Source organism: Lotus japonicus, chromosome 2 (assembly GCF_012489685.1).
Source record: "Lotus japonicus ecotype B-129 chromosome 2, LjGifu_v1.2".
NCBI lineage: Eukaryota > Viridiplantae > Streptophyta > Magnoliopsida > Fabales > Fabaceae > Lotus > Lotus japonicus.
In genome coordinates, this window is record NC_080042.1 from 94,551,313 (window position 1) to 94,574,392 (window position 23,080).

The window sequence follows — 23,080 nt, forward strand, 5'->3', positions numbered from 1 at the left end:
AACATGGTTCATTCTGTTACTCAGGGCATGTTTGGTACACCGTATAGGATAAAACCTGATTGTATAAGGTGTGATAGTATAAAGGCAGATAGTATAAGGGCTGATAAAAATTTAATATTATACAACGTTTGGTGAAGTAATGAACAAACTATAAATAGTATAAAAATTACATATTTGTACAAAAATGCCCTTTAATAAAAAAATCACATTTTTGTTTCATTGCCTAATCCTAAGCAAATCACCCAATCTCTTCAATTTTCTGGGCACGTTTTTATATATAAGATCAAAATTTTGATTTCTAATTGATGAGTTACGGTACACTCGCTTGGTTGTTTCCATCAACCAATTAATTATTCACCCAGATCTAATGGAAAAGAATTGAAAAGGAGCTGTCTTTTGAGAGAGAAATTGATGTTGAAAATCACGATCGAATAATTAAAGCTTCATTGAGGAGATTGTGCAACAACTGATTGGCCATGTCGCAGAAGAAAAAGTGATGCATCCAGACTGGGTAATCACAGTATTGTAAAAGGGGAAAAGGGATACAACTACAATGAGAAGGGAGAAGGTACGAGACGATGAAGAACGAAGTATTGCGGATGAGAAAAAATAAAAAAAGAAAGGTATAAACAAACTGGTGGTTGGTAAGCATAAGAAGGAGGAAGGAGAAGATAAGGGGCGGCCATGATGGAGGAGGAAGAAGAGGAACATAAAACGAGAGGAAGAAGATGAACGATTATCATAGATGAATAGGGCTAGGGTTGGAATATTTTTGGATAGCTAATACATCACAACTTATTAGGTCTTATCCACCCTTTGAATGAGGGATTAAATAATACATCATTTTAACGTATAAGAATAGACTGATGTATAAGCTATACAATACGATGTAAGCACCAAACAACTGATAAGTTAATAGTGTATTGTATAAGCTTATACAATCAGATCTAATACGGTGCACCAAACGGACCCGAAGTACATAAAGTTAAAAACTAGGGGAATTAATTAGCGATTATGCATGCGATTAGGAATTATAAGAAGTAATTAGAAAACTTCAATTATATGGAACTTTTTTGGAAACTCTTGATTTATATGGAGAAACAAATATTTATTAGGTATATAATTTATCAATCACGGGTGGCAACATTTATCATTTATGATTGTAAATGCCATATATATATATATATATATATATATCGATTTATTTATTTATATTGAAAATTGAAAATCATAAACATCACATCACACAAATTGAGTGCGTTCTTTGGTTTCCCTCCCGCGAATTCCAACGATTTCGAATTTTTCCCATCCATGGCCACCGCCCTCTTCTTCCTCCTCACTGTCCTCGCCGTCACAGAGGCGGCGGCGCCTCCTCCGTCAAGCGGCGGCTGCACGGACCAGCTAATGTCGTTCTCTCCGTGCCTGCCTTACGTGTCGTCTCCCCCAAACAATCTCACGGAAACTGCTTCCGCCGCGTGCTGCGACGCCTTCTCCTCCGCCACCGCCGTGGACTCCCTCTGCTTCTGCCACCTTCTCCGTGATCCTGTCATCCTCGGTTTCCCTCTCAACACGACGAGACTCCTCTCACTCTCTTCCGTTTGCTCGTCAACCACCAAATCTCTCTGCTCAGGTTCAATTCTCACTTGTCAGTTACGATCAATTCATTCTGTTACTCAGTTTGTTACTTCGCTAACGGCATTTCGTTCTTGTGGCTCACAGAATCACTGGCTCTGCCTCCTCTCAACAGCGCACAAATTGTAGGGATCCCTGCTTTCGGTGAGTAATTTTTCTCTTCTGTTCGGTAATTCATTGTTGAAATTCATGTGAGTTTTGTAAATTTTTCTATTGTTGATTCTAATTTCAAAATCTGCGTGTAAGATATGATTTCATTTTGAGAAAATTGCCTTAGAAAGAGTTTTTAGGTAGCAATTTTCAATAAATTTTGCAAGAATCACCAATAAAAAACGATGAATTTCATCATTTGTGTCATGTTTGAAATTAATCAACATGCAGGTGGTGGACTCCGTGGTGGTGGAGGTCGCGGTGGAGGAGGTGGTTACCGTGGAGGAGGAGGGGGTGTGGGGCCTTTCGGAGGGGGTGGCCGTACAAGGAGTGGATCAAGTTCAAGCATGGCAGGTGGATACAAGAGTTTGGTACTGTCTATAATGCTTGCCATCTTTGTCACAAGCACACTCCTCCTCAACAGTAGTGTGTAGTTTTATTTCTGAATGAATTTGTTTCCACTTTCCACTGTTTGCTAAAATGTTACTCATACTGATTTTCATTACCATCATCGTTTTTCAATCATACATACTATAGTAGCCAAGAATTTTACGAAAGATTACTTGTACTGTTACTTCATTTCAATAGAGAAATTAAGGCTCAGTTCTTTTCGATTAATGTCATAATGATGTTGCAATTCGCAATTGTATTTTCTGCTTCTATAGTTTCAATTATGGAAAACAAAAAATATGCTTACCGAATATAAAAATTGCTGAAATCAGGTGTAAATTTGGACTCCAGTTTGTTCAAAAAAAAAAATTTGCTGCCAATGATTCCAAAATTATTACTTCTAAAACTCACAGTTCAATCGTATAATGGTGACATAGACAAACAACTCAAAAAGAGTTAGGTTGTAAAAAAAACCGAGTAATCGTGGATAAAACATTGAAAATCACCGGGAAAAAAATGAAAAGATGGAAAAAAAGAGATAATATGCACTTTTTAACCTTACATGCAAATATGCAGTATTTGTAACCCGATGTCAATGTCGTGCAGTATTAACATAAAGGCATGATGAAAGAAATGAAATGATCAAGAGTATATCCTTTTCCCCTGCATTCTAAATTAACATAATAAGTTCAAGTCAACAGAGACTAATCACCAAAAAATACGAGTAAAAAAAGTTCAAGGCACTGAACTAATTTAATGTCCAGCCATCAGACCATTCAGCTTCATCAGTAACAGGTTTATGGAACTCAGAGTAGGGTGGATCTTCTTGATCCCATTGTCCATTGTTAGAGGGTTGATCCCATTCTCCATTGTTAGAGGGTTGATCCCATTCTCCATTGTTAGAGGGTTGATCCCATCCTCCATTGTTAGAGGGTAATGCATTATCATCATTATAGGTTAAGCAAGAGTTCTCCCCATTGTACTCATTATCACAAGGTGCCGCCGGCCTTTCAGGAAGAGCACAACCCTGATAAGATGAATTGTCCACACAGTGCCACAACATTTGGCCCCAATTTTCATCCTGTCAAAAAATGACAAGTGAGTAACGATTTCATTAACAACCAAAAAGATCAGAACCAAGGGACCAAAGAACAATCAGACATTGAACCTGTTTTTAATTATCTGGCTACAAAGACAAACAGACTAGTTAAGCAGAAAGTGGAAATACTATATCTGTAAGCATTCTCATTACCCATTACAACCATGTTAGAAATACTAATGACATGATAACTGCCTAACTTTGACATACATACAATGCAATCGATCAGAGGAGATATGAAAATGTTCCATTTACAACATAAAGTTGACCAGAGAGATAACTTACTAAAAATTAAGTCATGGCTGGTTATATAAAAGGCAGTACCTTGCATATAATATGGGGATTCCCAATTATAACCAGTAATGAGATAGCACGGGTTACAGCCACATTAAACCTTCTAAAATTGCTCAAGAAGCCAAGACAGTGGACTCTGTCAATCTCATTGTGCTTGATGGTTGATCGAACAGTTGATATGATTATCACCTCCTTTTCTTGTCCCTGAAATTGCTCAACACTACCAACTTTGATATCCGGCATCCCTTCATTTTCAAGTGTCTGTTTTATTTTCAGCACTTGTTGCTTGTATGGCGTTATTATGCCAATGTCTTCCTCTCTTATTTTCCCACCAGCTATCAGCTTGTTGACAATTTGTACAACCTTACTTGCTTCAATTCGGTTGAACCATGACGGATTATTACCTTCTCTTTCATCACATCCTTGGATGCCAACAAAAAGAACAGGAAACTCCTTATTAGGGAGGAGCTCTTCCATTTCCATGAATGTTGCAGAATCTCTACATGCCATCAATTCCCCATTATAAAACAGCTTTGAAGGGAGATATAAAATCTCTGGATGACATCGATAGTTTCTAACCAGTTTGGTTACATAATTGGCATCTCCACTAGCGTATAACTCGCAGTCAAACAACCGTTCCATGTATGAAACTCCCAGTCCATACTCATCTGCAGTTTTTGAATATATCACAGGACCCAACTGCAATTGGTCACCAGCCAGAACAACAACAGTGTCCCTTTTGCAGAGATGAGCAACAGGGATCATGGCTTCAGGTTCTGAAGCTTGGGCAGCCTCATCCAAGAAAATGTGAGAAAAGTGACCGCGACAAACATCTTCAGCATAAAGAAGAGCAGCACTCATATATGTGGATACTATGATCCTATAATGAATCAGAGCATTGTATGGGGGACACTTAAATACCAACTCATCAAAGAAGCAGAAGCGAATATGTTCAGGTTTTACATCATCATATGGTCTGGTGGCTGCATTGAGCCTGAATATTTCATTTTCACGAAATTCAACATCCTGTTGAGCAAGTAGTTTTTCCAGTACATAGTCTGCTGCACTATTTGAGGCAGCACACACAAGAATACGAGCATCCTTTTGATGTGTGTAGAGCTGAAGGATTGCTTCTACTATTGTCCTAGTCTTTCCCGTACCTGGAGGTCCATGAATCACATATGGTGGTGCACCTTTGCAACCCAGAATCATTTTGATTGAACAAACTTGCTCCTCATTAAAAGTACCAGATATGGGAACCAGATCTGTGGTTTTAATGTGCCTCCTTCTGGATGATTTGGAGGGGAAAATGAAGTCAGGACCTAAGGTTTCTGCTGCCTCAACTGCTTGATATTCTCTTCTCATATTGAGCCTATTATACGTGAAGTGAACATCATAAAGATTCTCATTTCTATGCATAAAGTGAAATTCAGGATCAAACTTCAAATAGACCTCATCAGCTTCAACCCGGTGGATATATCCCTGCAGAAATTTAAATGAAGGGAGGATCATGACTGTAACTAAACAAATACATTTATACTAATTCAAAGGAAATTTGATAAGCACGTATCTATAAACAACAAAAGATACCCAAAATCCAGATTTGTCAATACAGGATAGTGGCATTAGTTGCCAAAAACCAAAACTGTTATAGCAGGATGACTGCTCACTGAAAATTTTGATACATACCTAAATTCTCAAAAGTAAAAAATACTCAAAATTAATGATATTTTTATGAGCATAATCATGCTTAATGATCAAGAGTCATAGGTTTTGAGCTGAACACACAAGGCTGAGACCAATAAGAAGTCAGAACATAAAAGACTAAGAGGGCAACAAACAGAAGATACATAGTAGATAAAAGGCAACCTGAAGAAGAAAAAGAACAGAGCAGTGGATCAGTGCAGAACAGAGGACATGAAATAGAACAAAGAAGATAGGTGCAGAATTAGCAGGGAGTCAGGGACTGACTGGAAAACCCCACCGCTTATCAGGTGACATTGGCGAGCAGCGGGTCAGAGGATTTGTGTCAAAACTGAAGGTAAGATGGTGTTTGTTTTCTAGGCGAGAGCCGAACAAGGGTTCTAAACAAAGAATGGCAAGTCCCATTTTAACCCCCCTAAAAATGATTCTAGAAATGTTCAGAATAAGGGCAAAATTGCTTCATGACAAGACACTGCCAATTATATCTGTATGAATTAAAGATGATTAGAAGACGAAAGAATGTTAGTGTATAGGCAAAGTCAAAAAACAAAAATAATCTTACTATGGTTGGCTTGGTGCAAAATATCAAGTAGATAGTTGTTGGTAATTATTAGTTCACAAAAAAGATTCCTATAAAGTTGTCAAATAGAAGAAAAGACACAGACATGCCAAATTTATTACATGAAATAACCACTTCTTTTATTTTACAATTCTATAACTTAAAATCACTAAAATAGATAGTGTATAAAGCGATGTCTGATCCATCATAGCTGGATCTGGATTTGGATCATGTCTGTCAGTGCAAAGGTGAAAGTCATGAGCCACGCCCATGCCCATGAAGGAATACAACCAAGGCATGCATGGCATTCTACGGCCCATGGTCAAGATAAATTTACCACAAAAACATGTACTCCTATAATCTACCAGACCAGACTCCATTTATATTATCATTTCAGAAAATACAGAAATGAGTAAATAATTACAGTCCGCATATAACTACTAGTTTTAAAGACCAAATTTTGGTGCAACAAATTCAAGTTAAAGATTTTATTTATCCAAGTGAGTGGTTCCAAGTGACAATGTGATATGCAGCCAAATGAGGATCAAACCTGATAGATGCGAGCTTTGTTTGCATTGTGTTCAGACGCCGGCGTGGCATAGATAAAATCCCCGTGAACAAGTGATGGTCTTCTCTCAGCAAGCCCAGGAACCTCCAAGGACAAAAAATGGTTGCCTCTCTTTCTCAAAGTTATGCCTTCCATGCCATAAGTGCTCATGTATTCCTGAAAGCAGAAGTCAATGGCACGCAGTTAGTAGAAACAAAAATGTGGCTTGTATTCTTTGATGACTTTTAATCTACTTTTCTTTTGCTAAAAATAAAGACATAAGATTACCTCTAATTGTATCTCTTCCATCATTATTAATGTTTTGAAATAAGAGGCATAATTGTTTCTTGTAAGACCATTGAAAACAATTTCAGGGACCTGTTTGTTCTCAAGCAATTCTCTAATGTCCCTGGGAATGTTATAATTTGGAAGCCTATTTATGTATCTTCGATGTGGCTTTGCTGCAGGACGTGAGCCAGGAACAAAAGTATCTACGACCAATTTGTCTTTTCTCCTTCCTTTTGCATAGGGCCTGTTAGAAGTCAAAGACTTGGAGATCTTGTCTTCAACTAAGAGGAAAACCACCCTTTCTATTTTTTCATCTCCAATATCAAAATACACAACTGATGAGTACATGCCTATTTCTTTTGTCTTGCAAGACAACCATATCTTTAGGACCTCGCGAGGCTGGAGCATCCTGTCCTCCAGAGTGCAAAATTCTAAAAAGCTCTCATCGCTATCTGCATTCGACTTCACTGACGGAGGTTCCATGAGAGAAAGAGTGAAAGAGTCCGTAGGATTTGAGGCAAAAATATGAACACTCCACAGCTGCACAGGTTCATCAGTAGTGTTATTAATGGTTACCAAATCCACAGCAGTTTCTCCAACAGTTACTGATTTCGGCTTCCCCTGCACAAATGCAAACGGAATGGATACGATTACGGGATCCTCTTCAGTGGCCAAGTAACTGCAAACAGATTTCTCTTCCTCAAAATCGAGAAACGGAATTTCAGCCTTGGAGCTTATGACAGAGCACTCCCCGTCTGATTTGTATCCGGCGGTACTCATCGGAAACTGGTGCACACTACTTCCAAGCTTTAGTTCTACAAAATGTATCACCCAAAAGATTAATTAGCACCCATAGTATAAGATTATCAGCAAAGAAAAAAACAACTAGGGTTATTCCCCTTATCTGTGAATTAAAATCATGCGATTCCTAAATGCATTTTAGGTGAAATAAACAAACCCTAAACAGAAAGAGAGAATTTATAGGTGAAAACTAGAAGCATAAACAGAGAAAATGGAAGAATTGGTTGAGAGATAACCGTCGAGATTGCAGGAACGGAAATGCGCGTTCGATTAAGAAGAAATCAAAACTAGTGAGCACAGATTGCAATAATCATGCACGTAATACTCTGAACGAGTGAAATGAAAACAAAAAAAAAATGCAAGCAAAATGATCGAACCTTATGACTCAAACGATGCGAGTATGCGATTGCGAATGGAGACTCTGCATTTGAACCATGGCGTGACGCATTGATTGGAACGTCATCGAGCGAAATGCATTTTGGTAGAAAAGGGAAAGGTTTGGGGTGAGTAAGGTAAAGTGAGACTCCTCGTATTCATATATAACATTTTGGGAAGTCAATTATTATATTGTTTGACTAATTTTTTATTAACCTAAATTTTTAGATTACGCATTCATGAAGATGGTTAATGATAAAATTTAATTATTCAAGTGTGTGGAACAGATGATATGATTCATTAATTTTTGGCTTAATACATCAGAAGACCCCTGTAATTGTAAAGGGAATCAGTTTCAGGGTCTGAAATTTTTTTGCATCAAATTGGGTCCTTAAAATATTTTTTTTAATCCAATTAAGGACAAAGTGTGGCAGCAGGTGATGTGGCTTGATTTTTAGCTGATTCAGCTTTTCCAAGTGGCATTTTAATTTTTTTTTTAAATAATTAATTCCAAAACTTAATTTTTTATTCCCAGTCATAACTTAAAAAACAAAAACTTGATATAATCTTAAAAAAACCTAGACTAATCAAGATTAACCCCAAATTTAATCTGTTGAGCCCCAACTTAATATAATACTAATCCTATCACCTTCTTTTCAAAAAAAATCCTATCACCTTCATCTCGAAACATTTTTATTTTTCATTATCTTCAACACTTTAAATTTTTTATCAACAACAAACTATTAGAATTCAGAAAGATTGAAACTTCAATCACTGTGGCAATTTTCCAGATCGAAAATTGCAAACTTGGACACCATAGAGTATGTATAATCAATTTCACTCCTTCATGAGGTTCTCGAGGAGGTGCTTAGCTCCTTCAGGTTCAGCAAAACCCAGGGTCTCCTTAATTTCTTCTCTACTCTCACCCCTTCTTCTCTCATTGCACATATACAACCCCAGATCCAGCGAAACCCACCCCACCACTTTCTCTCACAACTCCTCCTTCTCCTCCTCATCCTTTCAAATCTTCAGATCTATGTGAATCCTCCTCTCTCTCTCTCTCTTCTTCCTCCAGATCTACCTCCTTCCCTCCAAATCCATGGCAGGGAAATAGGTTTCGATGGTGTGACTTGGTGGATATGGTCTACATCTAAGAGAAGGAGAGAGACGATGAAAAAGATGATGAACGGAACATAGTTCGGTGGGGTTCTTGCGGTGCTGCCTATGCGGTTTGTTTCGCGGTGAAAACGAAACCCTTTTATGCTTCTTTGTCTCATTTTGAATCCTTAAAATCCCAAGCCCTCATCTTCTTCATGTATTCTTCACATAACCCAAATCTAGATAAAACTCAAATTGAAGAGAGTGAGAGGGGGAGAGTGAGATCGTTTTTTTTCCCCGATGAAACCCATTCACTTCTTGCTCTGCGTTATCTTCTCATGACTCTCCTTTTTGCACCATTTTTTTTTCAATGAGTGTTAAATTGCGTAACTTTAATCTAAACTGAATTTTGAATATTGATGTTCAATTACTAGTTTGGTTTGGTTATGGTGAATATTTTTTGAATTTTATTTTTGAAGTATTTGTGTGTTGATGATTTGTTTCTGGATTTGAGATGAAGAACATGGTGAAAATGAAGATGAACATGAACATGATTGAGGTTGAAGATGATGGGGCTGAACAGATTAGATTAGGGATTAGTATTGATTAGGTTAGATTTTTTTAAAGATTATATTAAGTTTTTATTTTTAAGTTATGACTTGCAATAAAAAAATTAAGTTTTGGAATTAATTATTTAAAAAAAAATTAAAATGCCACGTGGAAAAACTGAGTCAGCTATAAATCAAGCCACATCACCTGCTGGCACACTTTGGCCTTAATTGAATTAAAAAAAAAATTTTAGGGACCCAATTTGATGCAAAATTTTTTCAGGCCCTGGAACTGATTCCCTTTACAATTACAGGGGCCTTCTGATGTATTAAGCCTTAATTTTTGGACGGTGAAACACAAAAAACATGTAAGCTTAGTAAAGGAGGTTCAAAGATTGAGAAAGAAAAAGTGTTTTTTTTTTTTCGTTGTTGTTGAGAAACAACCCAGCCAAGAAAGTTGGCAAAAACTCAGCCAATACGGTAAAATTCCTCCAAAACCTCTAAAAACCCACAAACATCGCCAAATCAAACCAACAAGCCCAAACATTTACACCACTAGGAAAAGTCTCTATTGAAGTCGAAAGCAACGAGAGGTACAACCGAACGGGATACTAACAGTCACACAACACTTGCTAAATAGAGACTCAACCCAACAATGAAAACCAAAAGACCCAACCACAGCAATAAAAAACGTCATAGAGCTTGAGACGCAAAGCCTAAATAACTTGAAGCATAAAAAGTAACAAGAAAAAACATTGCGACCAAACGAGTAGAGCATGCATAGCACAGGAAAAATCTCTCCAACAACACTACCTCTAAAGGAACAACCGCCACAGAGAACCAACGACCCAAACCTACAAGAAGCAAAGACGCAGAGACCGGAAAGAAATCGTAGTCTAACGATCTTCTAACAATTTTTTATTTTCTATATAGTGAGACATCCAATCATACTACTGTGACATGACCGTATTTTAGAAGCATCCCTTTTAGTTTTAATTAAAAAATTGAAAATTAATTAAATTCATTTGTAAACAAAATGTATATGGACTCATTTATCAGACACTTATATTTCAACCAAGTAAAGGGGTGTTTGTTTTAATTTTAACAAACACCATTTGGCTACTTTGATATCAGTTTCCTTTTTGACAGATCTTACCTTAGATTCACCCGTGCAACTCTTTAATTTTCACAATTCCAACCTGGAGGTATATAAAATCAAGCCTACCTCATACATATTAATTCAAATGATACACCATTAACTTTTAGAGCACTTAGAGACCATGATTTTCAGAGACATCCCAATACCAATAAGAGAAAGCGAAAGGAAAAAACAACTGGAAAGAAGTCCATTCAAAATAAGGAACAAAGTTAACTCAAGCTGGAGGAGCAGGAGCAGGAGTATCCTTGACAGATTGGCGACATGCGTACTCTCTTGCACCATCCTTGTCAACAATTTTGATAACAAAGTTGGGTGGTGCCACAACCAACCTTGACCTGATTTCATGAATGCACTTATCAACGAGATCAATTGCTTCTTCCACTGACATTCCGCTATGGTAGTGTCTGTCCATCATTGACAGTGAAAAATACGAGCCATAGCCAAAAGCCCCCTTCTCAAGCTTGTGAAGTGTTGCAATGTAGTCAATATAGTATAGTGATGGGCCAGTCTCTTTGTCATAACCAGCAAGAAGGATGTTCACAGAGTATGGGTTCTAGAGAAAACCAAATTCACAAACAAACTCGTTATTCAAAATCAGAAAGCAATATGGCTAATGAAGTACAAATACACAAAATAAGTGTGAGCATATTAATAATCTTGATCTAATAAAATGAAGTACAAATACACAAAATAAGTGTGAGCATATTAATAATCTTGATCTAATAAAATCTTCTAATTCTTTATAGCGACCTCTATGGATCAAAATTAGGATAAGGGAGGATGTTTTTCTGAGCATGTGACTGGAACTCAACAACATTTTTTACTCTCTCATTGTAAACTATAGATAATAAAGATCCAGCACTGATAACAAACAAAACTAAAGAAGGACAAGGACTTCTATCTTAAGATTTTTTTTAATAAAAAAACAACTGCTTAAATCTAATAGCGATGGCACATAAATTGATGCCAATGGGAAATAATTATCTTAATATCACCGCTTATATCAGCCACCTAGTTAACAAGCAAAACCATAGTACAAGCATGCTAAAGGTACATGATAAGCTGAAAAGCCCTTTAAGAATAGGATGCATGGATACAGCTATGGTACGGCATGAGGGATTTTAAAAAATCCTGGGTACTGGGGCGTTATATACAACATCAACAAAAGCCTGATCCCACTAAGGGAATAAATTTAAAATTTACATAACCATGATAAAAATATTTAATGGAAAAAAAAGCACAATTCCAGGAATCAACATAAACAAGTGAAATGAGGGGAACACAATGAAGAGAAGGATCAACACAAAACATGGCCAATAGAAAACTCGGCTTTGAATTGATATAGGAAACAGGGCCATTTTCATATACATGAGAAATATAAGGGGGAAAAAAACAGGGTCATGTTCACATACAAAAGACTATAATATGTTGAAGTTGGCAAACAGGAACATGTTCACATTCAGAAACAAAACAAGAGAACTGAAGTCACTGAATGGAGCTAGAGAAGCCAAGCCAGACATACATATAATTATCTTAGAACCCGTTTAGATGCAAACCACAGAACGCTTAATGGAGCTTATCTAGTGCTTTTTCTAGTAGATAAACTCCAATAAGTCCGTATCCAAACGGGCTCTTAATAATCACAGCTTATATCATCCACCTATTTAACAAGCATGTTAAAGATACATGATAAGCTGAAAAGCCCTTAAGAACAGAGGAAGCAGATGTGAGCCAATCATAACCAACTATAAGAGACTGTTTATTTATCAAGCGAAACTGAGAACTTTTATCATTTCAAGGTACCAAAGTAAATGTAAACACAGCCAACTTAAGTTGAGTGAAGCTCAAGGTGAAAACTAACATACTTTAAGACATGTTTAGTAGCTAACAAGCTAAAACTCCATCTCTCCTAGACCAAAATTATATAACATGGGAAGCAACTAAAACCTCGGAGGAAGCAGTATTTCCATCCATCACAAGGCCAATTCCTTACTAGTTTGGGTGTAGAGACCTCAATTGAGTACCTATAATACATTTTCCTTTACTAAGGCAGTTCTTTTTTTCCTTTGAACCTCCCAATTGATATGGACTAAAACAGTAAAACTAGTCAATCTATCACCAGCAGAAGTAAAGTAAAGACAAATTCCAAATACTGATAAATCAGTTGAAAAACCTTAAAACCCCAAATGTTAAACTCCTGACATTACATCAAAACCAAGAGAACAGTGTTCTATTACTTCAAAGGCAGTACCAAAAACATGAATCACAACAAAAAAGAGGGCAAATTGTTAAAATCACTAATTAGGGTTTACGAAAAGTGAAGCAAGCAGTGAAACAAATTGAGAAAAAGGGTATACCTTGCGAAGAGCAGTGGCGAGCTCGCCACGAGTGAAATTGGCAGCAGCGGCGGTGGTCAAAGGGATTCCATTACGGAACTGGTACAAGGCCACGTTCTTCTGAATGTACTCCGTGAACTGAACCCTGATGAAAACGAACCAAAATTGAAACAACTTCAGGTGGAGATTAGAGAAAAGAGAGAATGGAGAAACGGGAAGAGGGTATGGAATCGGAAATCAAAACCTGTCACCGGCCTCTCCGCTGGCGGCGACGAGCTTGTGGGAATCGAGGAGCATGATCTTGTCCTCGTCGGACTTGTGAACGAGGATGCTGTGCACCGCCGATGTATCCGCCGCAACGATGGCGAAGCCATTGCCAACCAATCCAAACACGCACTCCATGCTTTCTCTCTCAGTGTTGATATCACCAGATCGATGCCGATTTCAAAGTTTGTGAAAGGAACCAACCCTCTGAACAAGTTATATAAATTGTGAATACTTTACTTTGTCTTGTTAATAAAGAAACCCTCTTTTCTTTTTTTTCTTTGTCATTACAAGGATCAAAAAGTCATCTTACTACTAAACTTCTTCAATGCTTATCAAAAAAAAAAAAAAAACTAAACTTCTTCAATTGTTTTGGAAAATAAGAACTTAATAATTTAACAAGTATATATTTAATTAGTTTTATTATTTTTTAAAATTATAATTGAATGAAAGTTTCAAAAATGTATAAAAGTTGAGATTAAAAATGTGGTTTTGCAGCTATATAAAAATGTTTGTGTTTTTTTCTTTTTACAGAAATAGATAATTCATTAAAATAGAAAAATCACTCCATCTCAACGAATATATGAATTAAAACAAATAGGAATATTATCACCTCGAGCTGCTGAGTGCTTAGCTAAGCTATGAGCTACCATATTAACTTCCCAAATCGACAAGTTTAAAAGAGATAGAAGTAAAAGCCGGAATTAAATTCATAGCCTCTTAAACCAGTGGAGCTAAATATGAATTATGCAATGCTTGACCATTGATTTCCCTAATCACATTCTTAGTCAGATTCAACAGCAGGAACCCATGATCAATGGTCAGCTTAATCTCTTCCCTTTATTAATATATTTGGATTTCAAAAAAATATATTGTAACTAGCTTAAAGAAATAATCACATTTGTACTTTTTTTTTTATTCTGGCTTTTATTAAAATCATACACAAATAATTTTGAAAATACATAAGTAATTATTTAACAAAATATCGAAGGGCCAAAAACTTACTTTATAATCACCTCTCTCTCTTTTTTTTTTTCCCCTCACTCATTTTGTTCAAAGGTTCATAATTGCAAACCAAAGAACCTGGAAGGATCCAGGAAATGACAGGGCCATATTAGCCCACGGCCCACAGTAAACTAACAGGGCAGAGATGAAAATGAAACATGTAGCAAAGGGCAAAGGCCCTAAAGCTTGTGAAAAACCATCTAATACTAGGTGACAAATTATCCAATACACTGATTTTAAAAAAAAAAACGTAATTACATTTATGAGGGGATAAGATTAGGAAACCGTGCAAATTATGCGTAAGGGTTGCTAACTAAGCATACCATAAACTTGTTCAGAAAAGGGTTTGGGCTCAGCCAGCATCCAGACCATTTTGTGAAAAGGCCGGCCGAAGGAATTTTCCCAATGGTACACATATAGTGTTGCACATTCAATAGTTCTAGTTTGTTACAAGTCTAATATACTATACAAGCATGAGCCTGAAACCAAACTTGTCATGCAAATCCATGACTGGCTTTGTTACTGATTCATTTTTATTTTTTCTTGCCAATCCTTAATACATAAAAATATTGAAAAAGGGAAGAAACTACAGTATCAGTGTCTACAGTCCGTCCAATACTCCAATTGGTAAAAGCAAACAGCGTTTAACAGAGAAGCATGTAACAGCATTTCAGGATCAGAACCTCCAACAAACATGTGAACCTGTCTTGGGCCTTTCTACTTGTTTGTTAATTACCTCCACAATCAAAAGAAGAGCACGCACCACTGATTGATGGAATATTGGAACACTACTCGATAACAAACAATGCTACCTTTATCAGTAAAATCATTAACCATGCAGAAAGACAGAGAAATTCTATCATTAATTAACTAGAAATTTCTTTCTTGTTCTTTTGTACAATATCTTTTTCATGACTGTTACAATCAGTACACATCAAAACTCTCATTTTCTCTGAATTAGAAACAAAACAAAAAGTTAGTGCACAAATGATTATTTTGTCCATGCTTCAACTTCATTCAGTCATCATGAATATTCTCCAAAAATAATTAAAGAATCATGAATAAAAAAAATCATCTTCTTCACCTTCCTGCACAGCAAAAAAGCTATGATCATGAGTATGCGTGCAGCGTGCGTATCATTAGTAATTTGTGTAAACAGAGTTTTTTTAACATTGATAAGAGGAGAATATGCAGTACCTAATGATTGTGCCAATGGAAGCACGAGCTCTGAGACAATGAAAAGTTGAGTGTTTGTTAATTGGTTATCAAATTATGCACACACAGTACTGTATGATCATGTGTTATTAGACAAGGCATGATTGTAGAGCAAAATTACATATCAGCACCTGACAGAAAAAAGGTAAAGTTGAAATTAGACATGGAGGTTTGAGACCAAAAGCAGAACCAAGAAAAGCATGATAGAGAAGTGAGGAGGTAACCTTTTTCGGTAAGTGAGAAATGTCTTGTCTCTATCAGCTTCCACGTATAAGTTTCTTCAAATTGAGTCCCGCTTGTAGACCAGGTGCTGAACAGTGATAGGTGCATGTAAGAAAGATATCTAATTAAGAGGGGGAAATAATTGCAATGACAATAGGGAGAAAAAATCAAAAGAACTTCAACACAAATAAGATTAGGGTATGTTTGGAAACTCATTCAAAAACTATGGTGAAACAAAATAACGGTGGACAAAAGCATAACCTAAAAGAAGTTGCTTCTGTTTACCATGATTATGGCTTCACGGTATTTTTCGAACGAGTTTACAAACATTCACAAAGATACAATGCATATTTGATTGCTCAGCTAGAATTATTAGACCCTTAATCACATTTCTCATAAGCTAAAATATGTAGCTTCTTAATTAATGTGTTTTGGAGTGTACGTCCAACACGTATCCAAACATGCCGACAGAGTATCAAGAACTATATGTTGTGCACATAATGTGAGTATTAGTATGTTTGGATCAACTTCTATTTTCTCATAATCATTTCCAAAGACCATATCCGTATCCTATCTATTATGCTCAGTCCAGTATCATAACAGTTACGGCTTCAGACTTTGTACTTAAGGCCCCCAACCCCAAGGACAGCCCTTTAGGTTTTCCTTTTTCTATTTGTATCTTTGCACATAAAGTTTTTAGGTGCCAGAGTTTCTAACTATCAATCATAAGCAAGAATAGTGTATTTTTTTTTAACTGCGAGCATATGCATATAGGATAGAGGGATTACTTGAATAGACATGCATGCACGTAGCTCATATCACTAGTCCTCCTTCCTTTAGAAAAAGCTGAGTTCAGTGTATCCGTGGGAATATGGTAAAAGTTCCTCCACCTCAATTCTGGAACGAGAACAGCTCATACTTTTCTTTAATCTTCCATGATTTGACTCAACCTCGGCCCAAAATATGGCATAAACCGGTTTGTGGTCTGAGAATCTTGATTCCCCACGGACATAGGATAGTTGATGGAGACCTTCTCCATACCACAAAATACGGTCACACCTGTAAATAGAAGAATATTCACATTAGCACAAGTTGCAAAAATTTAACAAGATTATCTATATCTAAGTTGCTCCTTTTTAGCACTTATGGGGTTGGGGTGTTTCTGTTAAGTTCCTGATACTTTGGTTAAGTGCACATTTGAAAATTCCTCTACAATTGATTTTAAAGGCACAATCAATTCTGGGAAGAATAGCTTCTCGGTGATAGAATTGATTCTGAGAAAATAAAATTGATCCAGACATGCTATAAGTGAATAAGGATCTTACCAAGCAGGTGTTCGCCTTTTCTCCTTAGGGTGCATGTCATCTCCTGCATACCTATCTGAATTAGTTGAATACTTGTATGTTGGAGGGAAATAAATCTTCCCTTCATTCCATCCCACAAATGCGCGACCTCTCTTTTGCTCTATTCTCAACTGCCAGGAATATCAAAATACATATTCAAATTGGTTTTCTGATTTTTTTTTTTACAACAACACAGATGAAGTTAGAAAAGAAAGTTAGAAATTGAAAGCTGTTATATAGGGGTACCTGGTCATTCTCTAACAATGCTCTCCAGTTTTGCATCTCAACAAGTGCCTTAGCAGTACGGTAGGAGAGGGCAATCCGATAATTCAAATCTCCAAGCCATATAATTCGACTACACAAACAAATTCGAAACTAGAAAATGTTAATGCAAAACTTTGGTATCAAAAGAGAACAGAGCACAAGAACACAACCATAATGGGTTTGGGAATTGAAGGGAAACAAAATTGTTCCTCTATTCTTTCAGCATAAGAAATGTGGACAAGGTAATATGCTAGCAGAATGCAAGAGGGGCCTCAAATTACATACACTTATTGCAATGTTAAGCATATTAATGCATGGTATGGCAGTAAATGCTTACTCATGCTCCAGGATTGTCTCTGGAGACTTCTCATTGTCAGCACCGTGAACACGTGGAAATCTTGTCTTTTTAAGAATCTCCATCACATCAGAATTTCTTCTTAGCTCGTCTCCCTCTTTCTGTCCTGAGGTTAAGTGGCTACAAATGAAGCAAAAGCTTGTTTCGTGCAGAGACATGCTAATTGAGATGGATCCCTGCAAATACAAACAGAATAATTTCTTCAATGAAGCCAATTTCAGATTAACATCATTTTTGCCACAGATATTGATGGCGCCACAACCAAAGGGATTGATAAGCCAAGTGAAGATCGCCACAAGAGTAAGGAAAAACAAAAATAAGGACACGTTAAAACACATGACACTTGTCCATCAAGATTGGTTTGAAATTTACCTTATTTCCGAGATAACCCATCAATCCTCTGCCAACACATGATACTTTCAAGTTTCTAACATGATCCTTCAATTCACTTCTCACCCATATGGTGAGAAATATTCCCACCATTTGCTTACTTGCAAAAAGGCAGTACCTCGGACGCCCTTGCACGCCGTATACATCTTCAGCAGATGCAGGTCCACCATAAGACATTGGTGAAAATAAGACTGTACTTGGAGAATCTCCAAGGCCATTGTCATCATCAGATGAACCCATTCTTGAATAGTCACTGGGTCTGGAGTAGTCACTTGCCCTTGAATAGTCACTAGGCCTGTAACCCCATCGGAAACTGGGATCAAAGTCACTTCGCCTGTTACCAAAAATTACACGATCGCAGACACTGAATCTCCGATCTAGACGTGGTAGTGCAGTTGACGGATCATTGTCCATTCCCCAGTTACTAGACGTTGTCTGGAATGACCGCCGTTGGAAGAATGATGAATTCTTCTGCCTAGCTGATCCTTCAAAATCGGCATTTAATTCTACCACCGGCTGAGGAATGGGCGATGGTGTATAATACCCGTTGCATCCGCTAGAACCAGGAAGATTGTTTAAAGTCTTTCCAATGAGCGATAGCCACTTTTTGGCAGGGCCATTGTCTTCGGCGCCTAAGATATTACCAGCATTCAAGGGAACTATCTCTTGAAATCTGCAACTCAAAGGTAGAAATGTATCATAAGTGACAACTAGTACCAAGTTTTCTTGGAAAAAATGTTAACAAGTACCAAATCTTACCCAAGAACATAAATATCCGCAGGCGGTGAGGCATGAAGCAAATCATCTAAATTCAAGTTACTTGGTGGGGATCTTCCAGCCACATTCCATGTAGCAGTGAAAATGCTGCTCACAGAGAAAAGAGAGGCACTTGTGAGAAATTGAACACAGCAAAACCGGTTAAAATGTGAAATCAGAGTAGCAGCATACCTATAGTTGTGGACATCTATAATTCTAGGATGGTCAAGGTTCATTTTTCCTCGCCTGGCCTGCGATGAGTTCCTGCTCAACTTCTCTGGACATCACAATGAAGGATATGAAATTTTGTATAAAGGTCAGCATCTATTACAAAAATCAGGATTTTCAAAATGGTTTTGATTCAAAGAATGGAAATTGGGTAAGTGGGTACCTGTTTTGCTCTTTTTGATTGTGCATTGCTCTCTCTCAGATAAGCTGCTCCTGCTTCTGTAATCTACATCACCTCCTGAAGAAGGAAACAAGTTTCAATACACCAAATTATAATTCACAAGAATATTGGTGAAAGAAAACATGAGAATCTTATATTAGTGAAGGCAATAAAAAATGGATTTACTGAACAAAAATATCAGTGTTTAAATTATGCTTGCTCTTTGTTTAGCTGTGTAAATAAGTTCAATAAGAAACAAATTGGGGAATATATAAAGTCAGATTCTAAAAAAGAAAGCTATCTCCATTTGGTAAAAATTGGTTAATATTAGATAAAAACAAAGCCAACCAGAACTTAGTGAAAGAAACTAGGCTTCAATTCTGTTTCTAATGGTCTAATATCTTACTTCAGAAAAAAGCAAAATGGTGTTATATCATCTAACTTCCTTTGGTTTCTCCGCCACCAAACAAGAAGCACTGAAATTATAAACTTCCTTTGCATCTTATGGGTGGGTTGAAGCCTGTGCATGTTGGTGCCTTAATTTTGTTGAAAGCGATCACTAGCAGAAAGTGAATTTTCAAACAAAGATACGAACCTCCATAAGCAACATCACCAGCTTGGTGGGATTCTTCAGCTTTGCTTTTGAGATTGAAGAACTTTCTGACCATTCTCTTGGACCATGAGAGCTTCATCAAATGCCAAACACACAAAATAATTAACAAATTGCCAAAAATTGAAAGATGTAAATGACAACACCATCAAAATGTTGAATTAAGAAAAGAAAAGAAAAACATGTTTCTTTTAAGCAGATGAAAGTTTTTTCAGAACTAAAAACCTTGCTTTTTTTGGAATTCCCATCTCTCATTGTGAATCTTCTACTTCATACAGCACCTCAAGAATAATGCTATGGTGTTGTCACTAAAAAATTATCAGCAACTCAAACCCCTTGTACAGTTGTGAGTTTGTTTGAAAACAGAGAAAGAAGAAGAAGCTCTCATCTGGTGTTCAACAATGAAATGGCAAATGGGTAGTGTTGTTTGTGTGTTCCTCCCTCTTACAACGCTCTTAAAAGGTGTGATTGTGATAAAGGACGAACAAGGAAGCAAAGTCCCCCGTAAATAAGCAAGCAAGTAGAGAGAGATTCTGAAGCAGAACAAGACATTGCGACAGAGAAAGAAAGAAAGAAAAAGAGAGAAAGAAAGAGAGGTGGTTCGCTTCAACTTGTGCTTCTTCTTCTCTCTCCTGAAAACATAGGCCCTTGTTCTCTGCAACAAAACACCAAAGTATCGAATTTGAACAGAATAAAGCGCAGTTTAGTAAGAGAGAGAGGGTGTGTGTAGAGAAGAGAAGAACTTTATTTCTATAATAATATTCAACTAATTAAAAAAATTAAGATAAAAAATGGTAACCTATTTTTTTTTTAACTACACAAAAAAATGGCAACCTTATTCCAAGACAAGCCACCGGCAATTAGTATATTAGTAAGTAAGTTAGATCTCGTTAAGATGAGAGCATATGACACACATTTAAATTATGAGAAAGATATCTATTGGAAGAAACATGCGACCGTTTCTTGAATGAGTGGCTGACGACATCTGTGAAAGACCAAAAAAAGATAAGCCACCAGCAACTACATAGATATAAATTGACACCAAGTTGTTCAAGCTTAACCACAAGCCCTAGATTTGAGATATTATTAATGTGAATACAACTGCATAAAATACTTGTAAGAATAGTTTTGTCATTCATGATGGGAATGGTTGGAGTTTTAGCCCCCTTGTCAAAAAAAATCTAATTCCATTTCTGAATTGATGGTCATACCTGACTCAAACATGATTATCACAATGGAATTTCATATTATTTTTTAAAAATAAAAGGTCAAGACATGCCAAATATGTGGCATGACATCCTTGATTTACCTTAAGTATACATTCTTCTTAAGTAATGTCTCATGATCAATCTTTGTGGAAAAAATCATTATTAGAAGAGTTAGTCTTAAGTGAATGTGAATTTTGATCGCTCGAATATAATTGTTTTGAAAAATCTAAAGACCCAATATGGGCGAGGCGGGCAGGTTGCTTAGCTTAAACATTTGTGAACATAAAAACGTTTCGGGCAGATGAACAAAGGCTGACCGTAGTCAGTAAAGTGAGTGAAGATCAAACAGTGTCCTATACCCGTATGAATTCTCCCTTGTTCCCGTTCTGGTCTTCCTATCAAAGCAAAAGCAGTTGAACAAGGAAAAAGATAAAGGTGGGGTGGTTGTAGTACATAATAAAATAATGTTCTTTTACCATGTGTATCTACAAGTATATTTTTTCCATTCCTTCTTTTGTTGGACAAGGAATGTTTACAACAGAAGTATACCTGTTTTGTATGATGGTTATGACTTGTGAAGATCCTACCACCTCATTCAGCTCTAAAACAAAAATAAACAAAGAAAAGCAAGAAATTGCAGTGTCCTATTTTGGGCATGTGAATTTTTGTCCCTTCAAATTTCAAAAAAATGATTTTTTGTCCTTATATTTTGCCATCTTTAAGACTTTATGGAGCAATGTGATGCTTGCTTCCATCAATTCCATATAGATTGGTGATAGGTATGATGCCTCACAAAATGTGGGGTGTTTTGGCAATCAATATTTCAAGGTTTTTTTGGCACATACATATCTATTTGCCTTGGCTCACTCTCATTGTCTTTGGAAATTAAGAAGGGCTCTTGACCATAATTTGTGGTGTTGGGGCTTCAATCACTTTGTTCACTGCTTTAATTAACTCATACAATGCAGTATGGGGTTTGTCTTTTTTTTTTTTTATACTTGTTCTATTCGTTAATCTTTGAGAAGTTATTAGGAAGACTGATTTAAAAGTGGTACATCAATAATACTTCATTAATAGTCGTAGATAGATTCAAGTTCGCCAATTAAAGATTTTTTTTTATATCAATGGTCATTGACAATCTTTGCAACCCTTTGAGTCTACTGACGTTAGAAGCCAATGTGAACCAACAAATAAGCCCCAAACCCTGAAGCCGCCATTGCCTATTATCCTGACCTTTCCCATCCTTTTCTGGATGATAACACTCGTAGCCAAGAATTAAATGAGCATTGGATCAATGGTGGACCAATTTTAAATTAGTTCATCCCATAATTCCCCTTAATCTTAGTCAATTTCACTCATTAGGAGGGAAGCTCTATTCCATCAACTGAAACAAAAAAAAAAAAACCTCATTTTGTGAGTATTTTCTTTAGAGTCTCACTCGCCGTCCATGCTGCTGACTTTGACTCCCTCGAGCCATCAACAATCCATGTATCTCCAGTAATGAATTATGCCAAAACAAAATGTTCTTTTTGGTTTTGGCTAGCAATTTTTTTTTCTTTTATTTGTGTGATACTTCATGATTGTTGGGCCTCAAGTATTTGATCATCAAAACATTTTTAATACGATCGAGTGACTAAATATATTTAGCAAACGGCGCAATACTGCAATTTGAATCATATCATTATTAAGATAAGAATTAAGAAAATAAAGGTATTCCATTCCATTTCATAGTACACCCTCCAAAATAGTACTTAACATCTTCTTAAGGCTCCACTAAGCAGTGTTTGCTTGTCATCATTAACAGTCTCCATGTCTTGACCATCAAACAGGTGCAGGCCAAATAGAGAATATGATGAAATTACTAGCTACGGGTCAATGGTTTAACGAGTGCAACGACCATGCACCATTGGGTCAAATCAAATTCGTGGAGGATGAAATAAATGCATAAAAGCGACATGGTTGAAGCAAGTAGGATTTAAAGCACAAAATGGGCAGAGCGAATTGGATCATTGGAATCCCTTTTTAATGTCTTGTGAATTTTTCAGTGACCCGAGTAATGAGTGGACTTCCACAGGGATCG

At 36.7% G+C, this 23,080-nt stretch overlaps 4 protein-coding genes across 4 annotated transcripts; 1 reads left to right on the top strand and 3 right to left on the bottom strand.

Moving 5' to 3' along the window:
* The first annotated feature begins 1,258 nt into the window (after positions 1-1,258).
* On the top strand, positions 1,259-2,304 carry LOC130735951 (non-specific lipid transfer protein GPI-anchored 25-like). The gene is made up of 3 exons (XM_057587819.1): positions 1,259-1,630; positions 1,720-1,776; positions 2,014-2,304. The coding sequence occupies exons 1-3, from the start codon at positions 1,312-1,314 to the stop codon at positions 2,214-2,216; spliced, it is 579 nt and encodes a 192-aa protein (XP_057443802.1). The 5' UTR covers positions 1,259-1,311; the 3' UTR covers positions 2,217-2,304.
* A 391-nt stretch (positions 2,305-2,695) lies between these two features.
* LOC130741364 (probable RNA helicase SDE3) lies at positions 2,696-7,996 on the bottom strand. The gene is made up of 5 exons (XM_057594243.1): positions 7,842-7,996; positions 6,664-7,478; positions 6,379-6,552; positions 3,596-5,047; positions 2,696-3,253 (listed from the first exon to the last, which is right to left on the bottom strand). Exons 2-5 carry the CDS (start codon positions 7,441-7,443, stop codon positions 2,921-2,923), a joined length of 2,739 nt encoding a protein of 912 aa, XP_057450226.1. The 5' UTR covers positions 7,444-7,478; positions 7,842-7,996; the 3' UTR covers positions 2,696-2,920.
* A 2,697-nt stretch (positions 7,997-10,693) lies between these two features.
* Positions 10,694-13,466, bottom strand: LOC130741365 (proteasome subunit beta type-2-B). Its single transcript, XM_057594244.1, has 3 exons — positions 13,225-13,466; positions 13,002-13,125; positions 10,694-11,197 (listed from the first exon to the last, which is right to left on the bottom strand). Exons 1-3 carry the CDS (start codon positions 13,380-13,382, stop codon positions 10,859-10,861), a joined length of 621 nt encoding a protein of 206 aa, XP_057450227.1. The 5' UTR covers positions 13,383-13,466; the 3' UTR covers positions 10,694-10,858.
* A 1,619-nt stretch (positions 13,467-15,085) lies between these two features.
* On the bottom strand, positions 15,086-20,497 carry LOC130741366 (type IV inositol polyphosphate 5-phosphatase 7-like). The gene is made up of 13 exons (XM_057594245.1): positions 20,018-20,497; positions 19,778-19,868; positions 19,186-19,260; positions 18,987-19,071; positions 18,798-18,902; positions 18,021-18,711; positions 17,631-17,824; positions 17,276-17,384; positions 17,012-17,160; positions 16,475-16,745; positions 15,689-15,774; positions 15,447-15,595; positions 15,086-15,337 (listed from the first exon to the last, which is right to left on the bottom strand). The coding sequence occupies exons 1-10, from the start codon at positions 20,045-20,047 to the stop codon at positions 16,523-16,525; spliced, it is 1,752 nt and encodes a 583-aa protein (XP_057450228.1). The 5' UTR covers positions 20,048-20,497; the 3' UTR covers positions 15,086-15,337; positions 15,447-15,595; positions 15,689-15,774; positions 16,475-16,522.
* Between the last annotated feature and the right edge of the window lie 2,583 nt (positions 20,498-23,080).

Bases quoted from the DNA above. Each gene is read 5' to 3' on its own strand.
- LOC130741364 (XM_057594243.1), bottom strand. From the start codon at position 7,443: ATGAGTACCGCCGGATACAAATCAGACGGGGAGTGCTCTGTCATAAGC. The intron at 6,553-6,663 runs GTAATCTTATGT...TTCTGCTTTCAG, and splicing joins TGGAAGAGATACAATTAGAG to GAATACATGAGCACTTATGG. The intron at 3,254-3,595 runs GTACTGCCTTTT...ATTTTTTGACAG, and splicing joins ATCCCCATATTATATGCAAG to GATGAAAATTGGGGCCAAAT.
- LOC130741366 (XM_057594245.1), bottom strand. From the start codon at position 20,047: ATGAGAGATGGGAATTCCAAAAAAAGCAAG. The intron at 19,261-19,777 runs GTTCGTATCTTT...TTCCTTCTTCAG, and splicing joins TGGTGATGTTGCTTATGGAG to GAGGTGATGTAGATTACAGA. The intron at 16,746-17,011 runs GTAAGATCCTTA...TTCTATTTACAG, and splicing joins AAAAGGCGAACACCTGCTTG to GTGTGACCGTATTTTGTGGT.
- LOC130735951 (XM_057587819.1), top strand. From the start codon at position 1,312: ATGGCCACCGCCCTCTTCTTCCTCCTCACTGTCCTCGCCGTCACAGAG. The intron at 1,631-1,719 runs GTTCAATTCTCA...TGTGGCTCACAG, and splicing joins CACCAAATCTCTCTGCTCAG to AATCACTGGCTCTGCCTCCT. The intron at 1,777-2,013 runs GTGAGTAATTTT...ATCAACATGCAG, and splicing joins TGTAGGGATCCCTGCTTTCG to GTGGTGGACTCCGTGGTGGT.
- LOC130741365 (XM_057594244.1), bottom strand. From the start codon at position 13,382: ATGGAGTGCGTGTTTGGATTGGTTGGCAATGGCTTCGCCATCGTTGCG. The intron at 13,126-13,224 runs GTTTTGATTTCC...CGTTTTCATCAG, and splicing joins AGCGGAGAGGCCGGTGACAG to GGTTCAGTTCACGGAGTACA. The intron at 11,198-13,001 runs GTATACCCTTTT...GGTTTTCTCTAG, and splicing joins TCGCCACTGCTCTTCGCAAG to AACCCATACTCTGTGAACAT.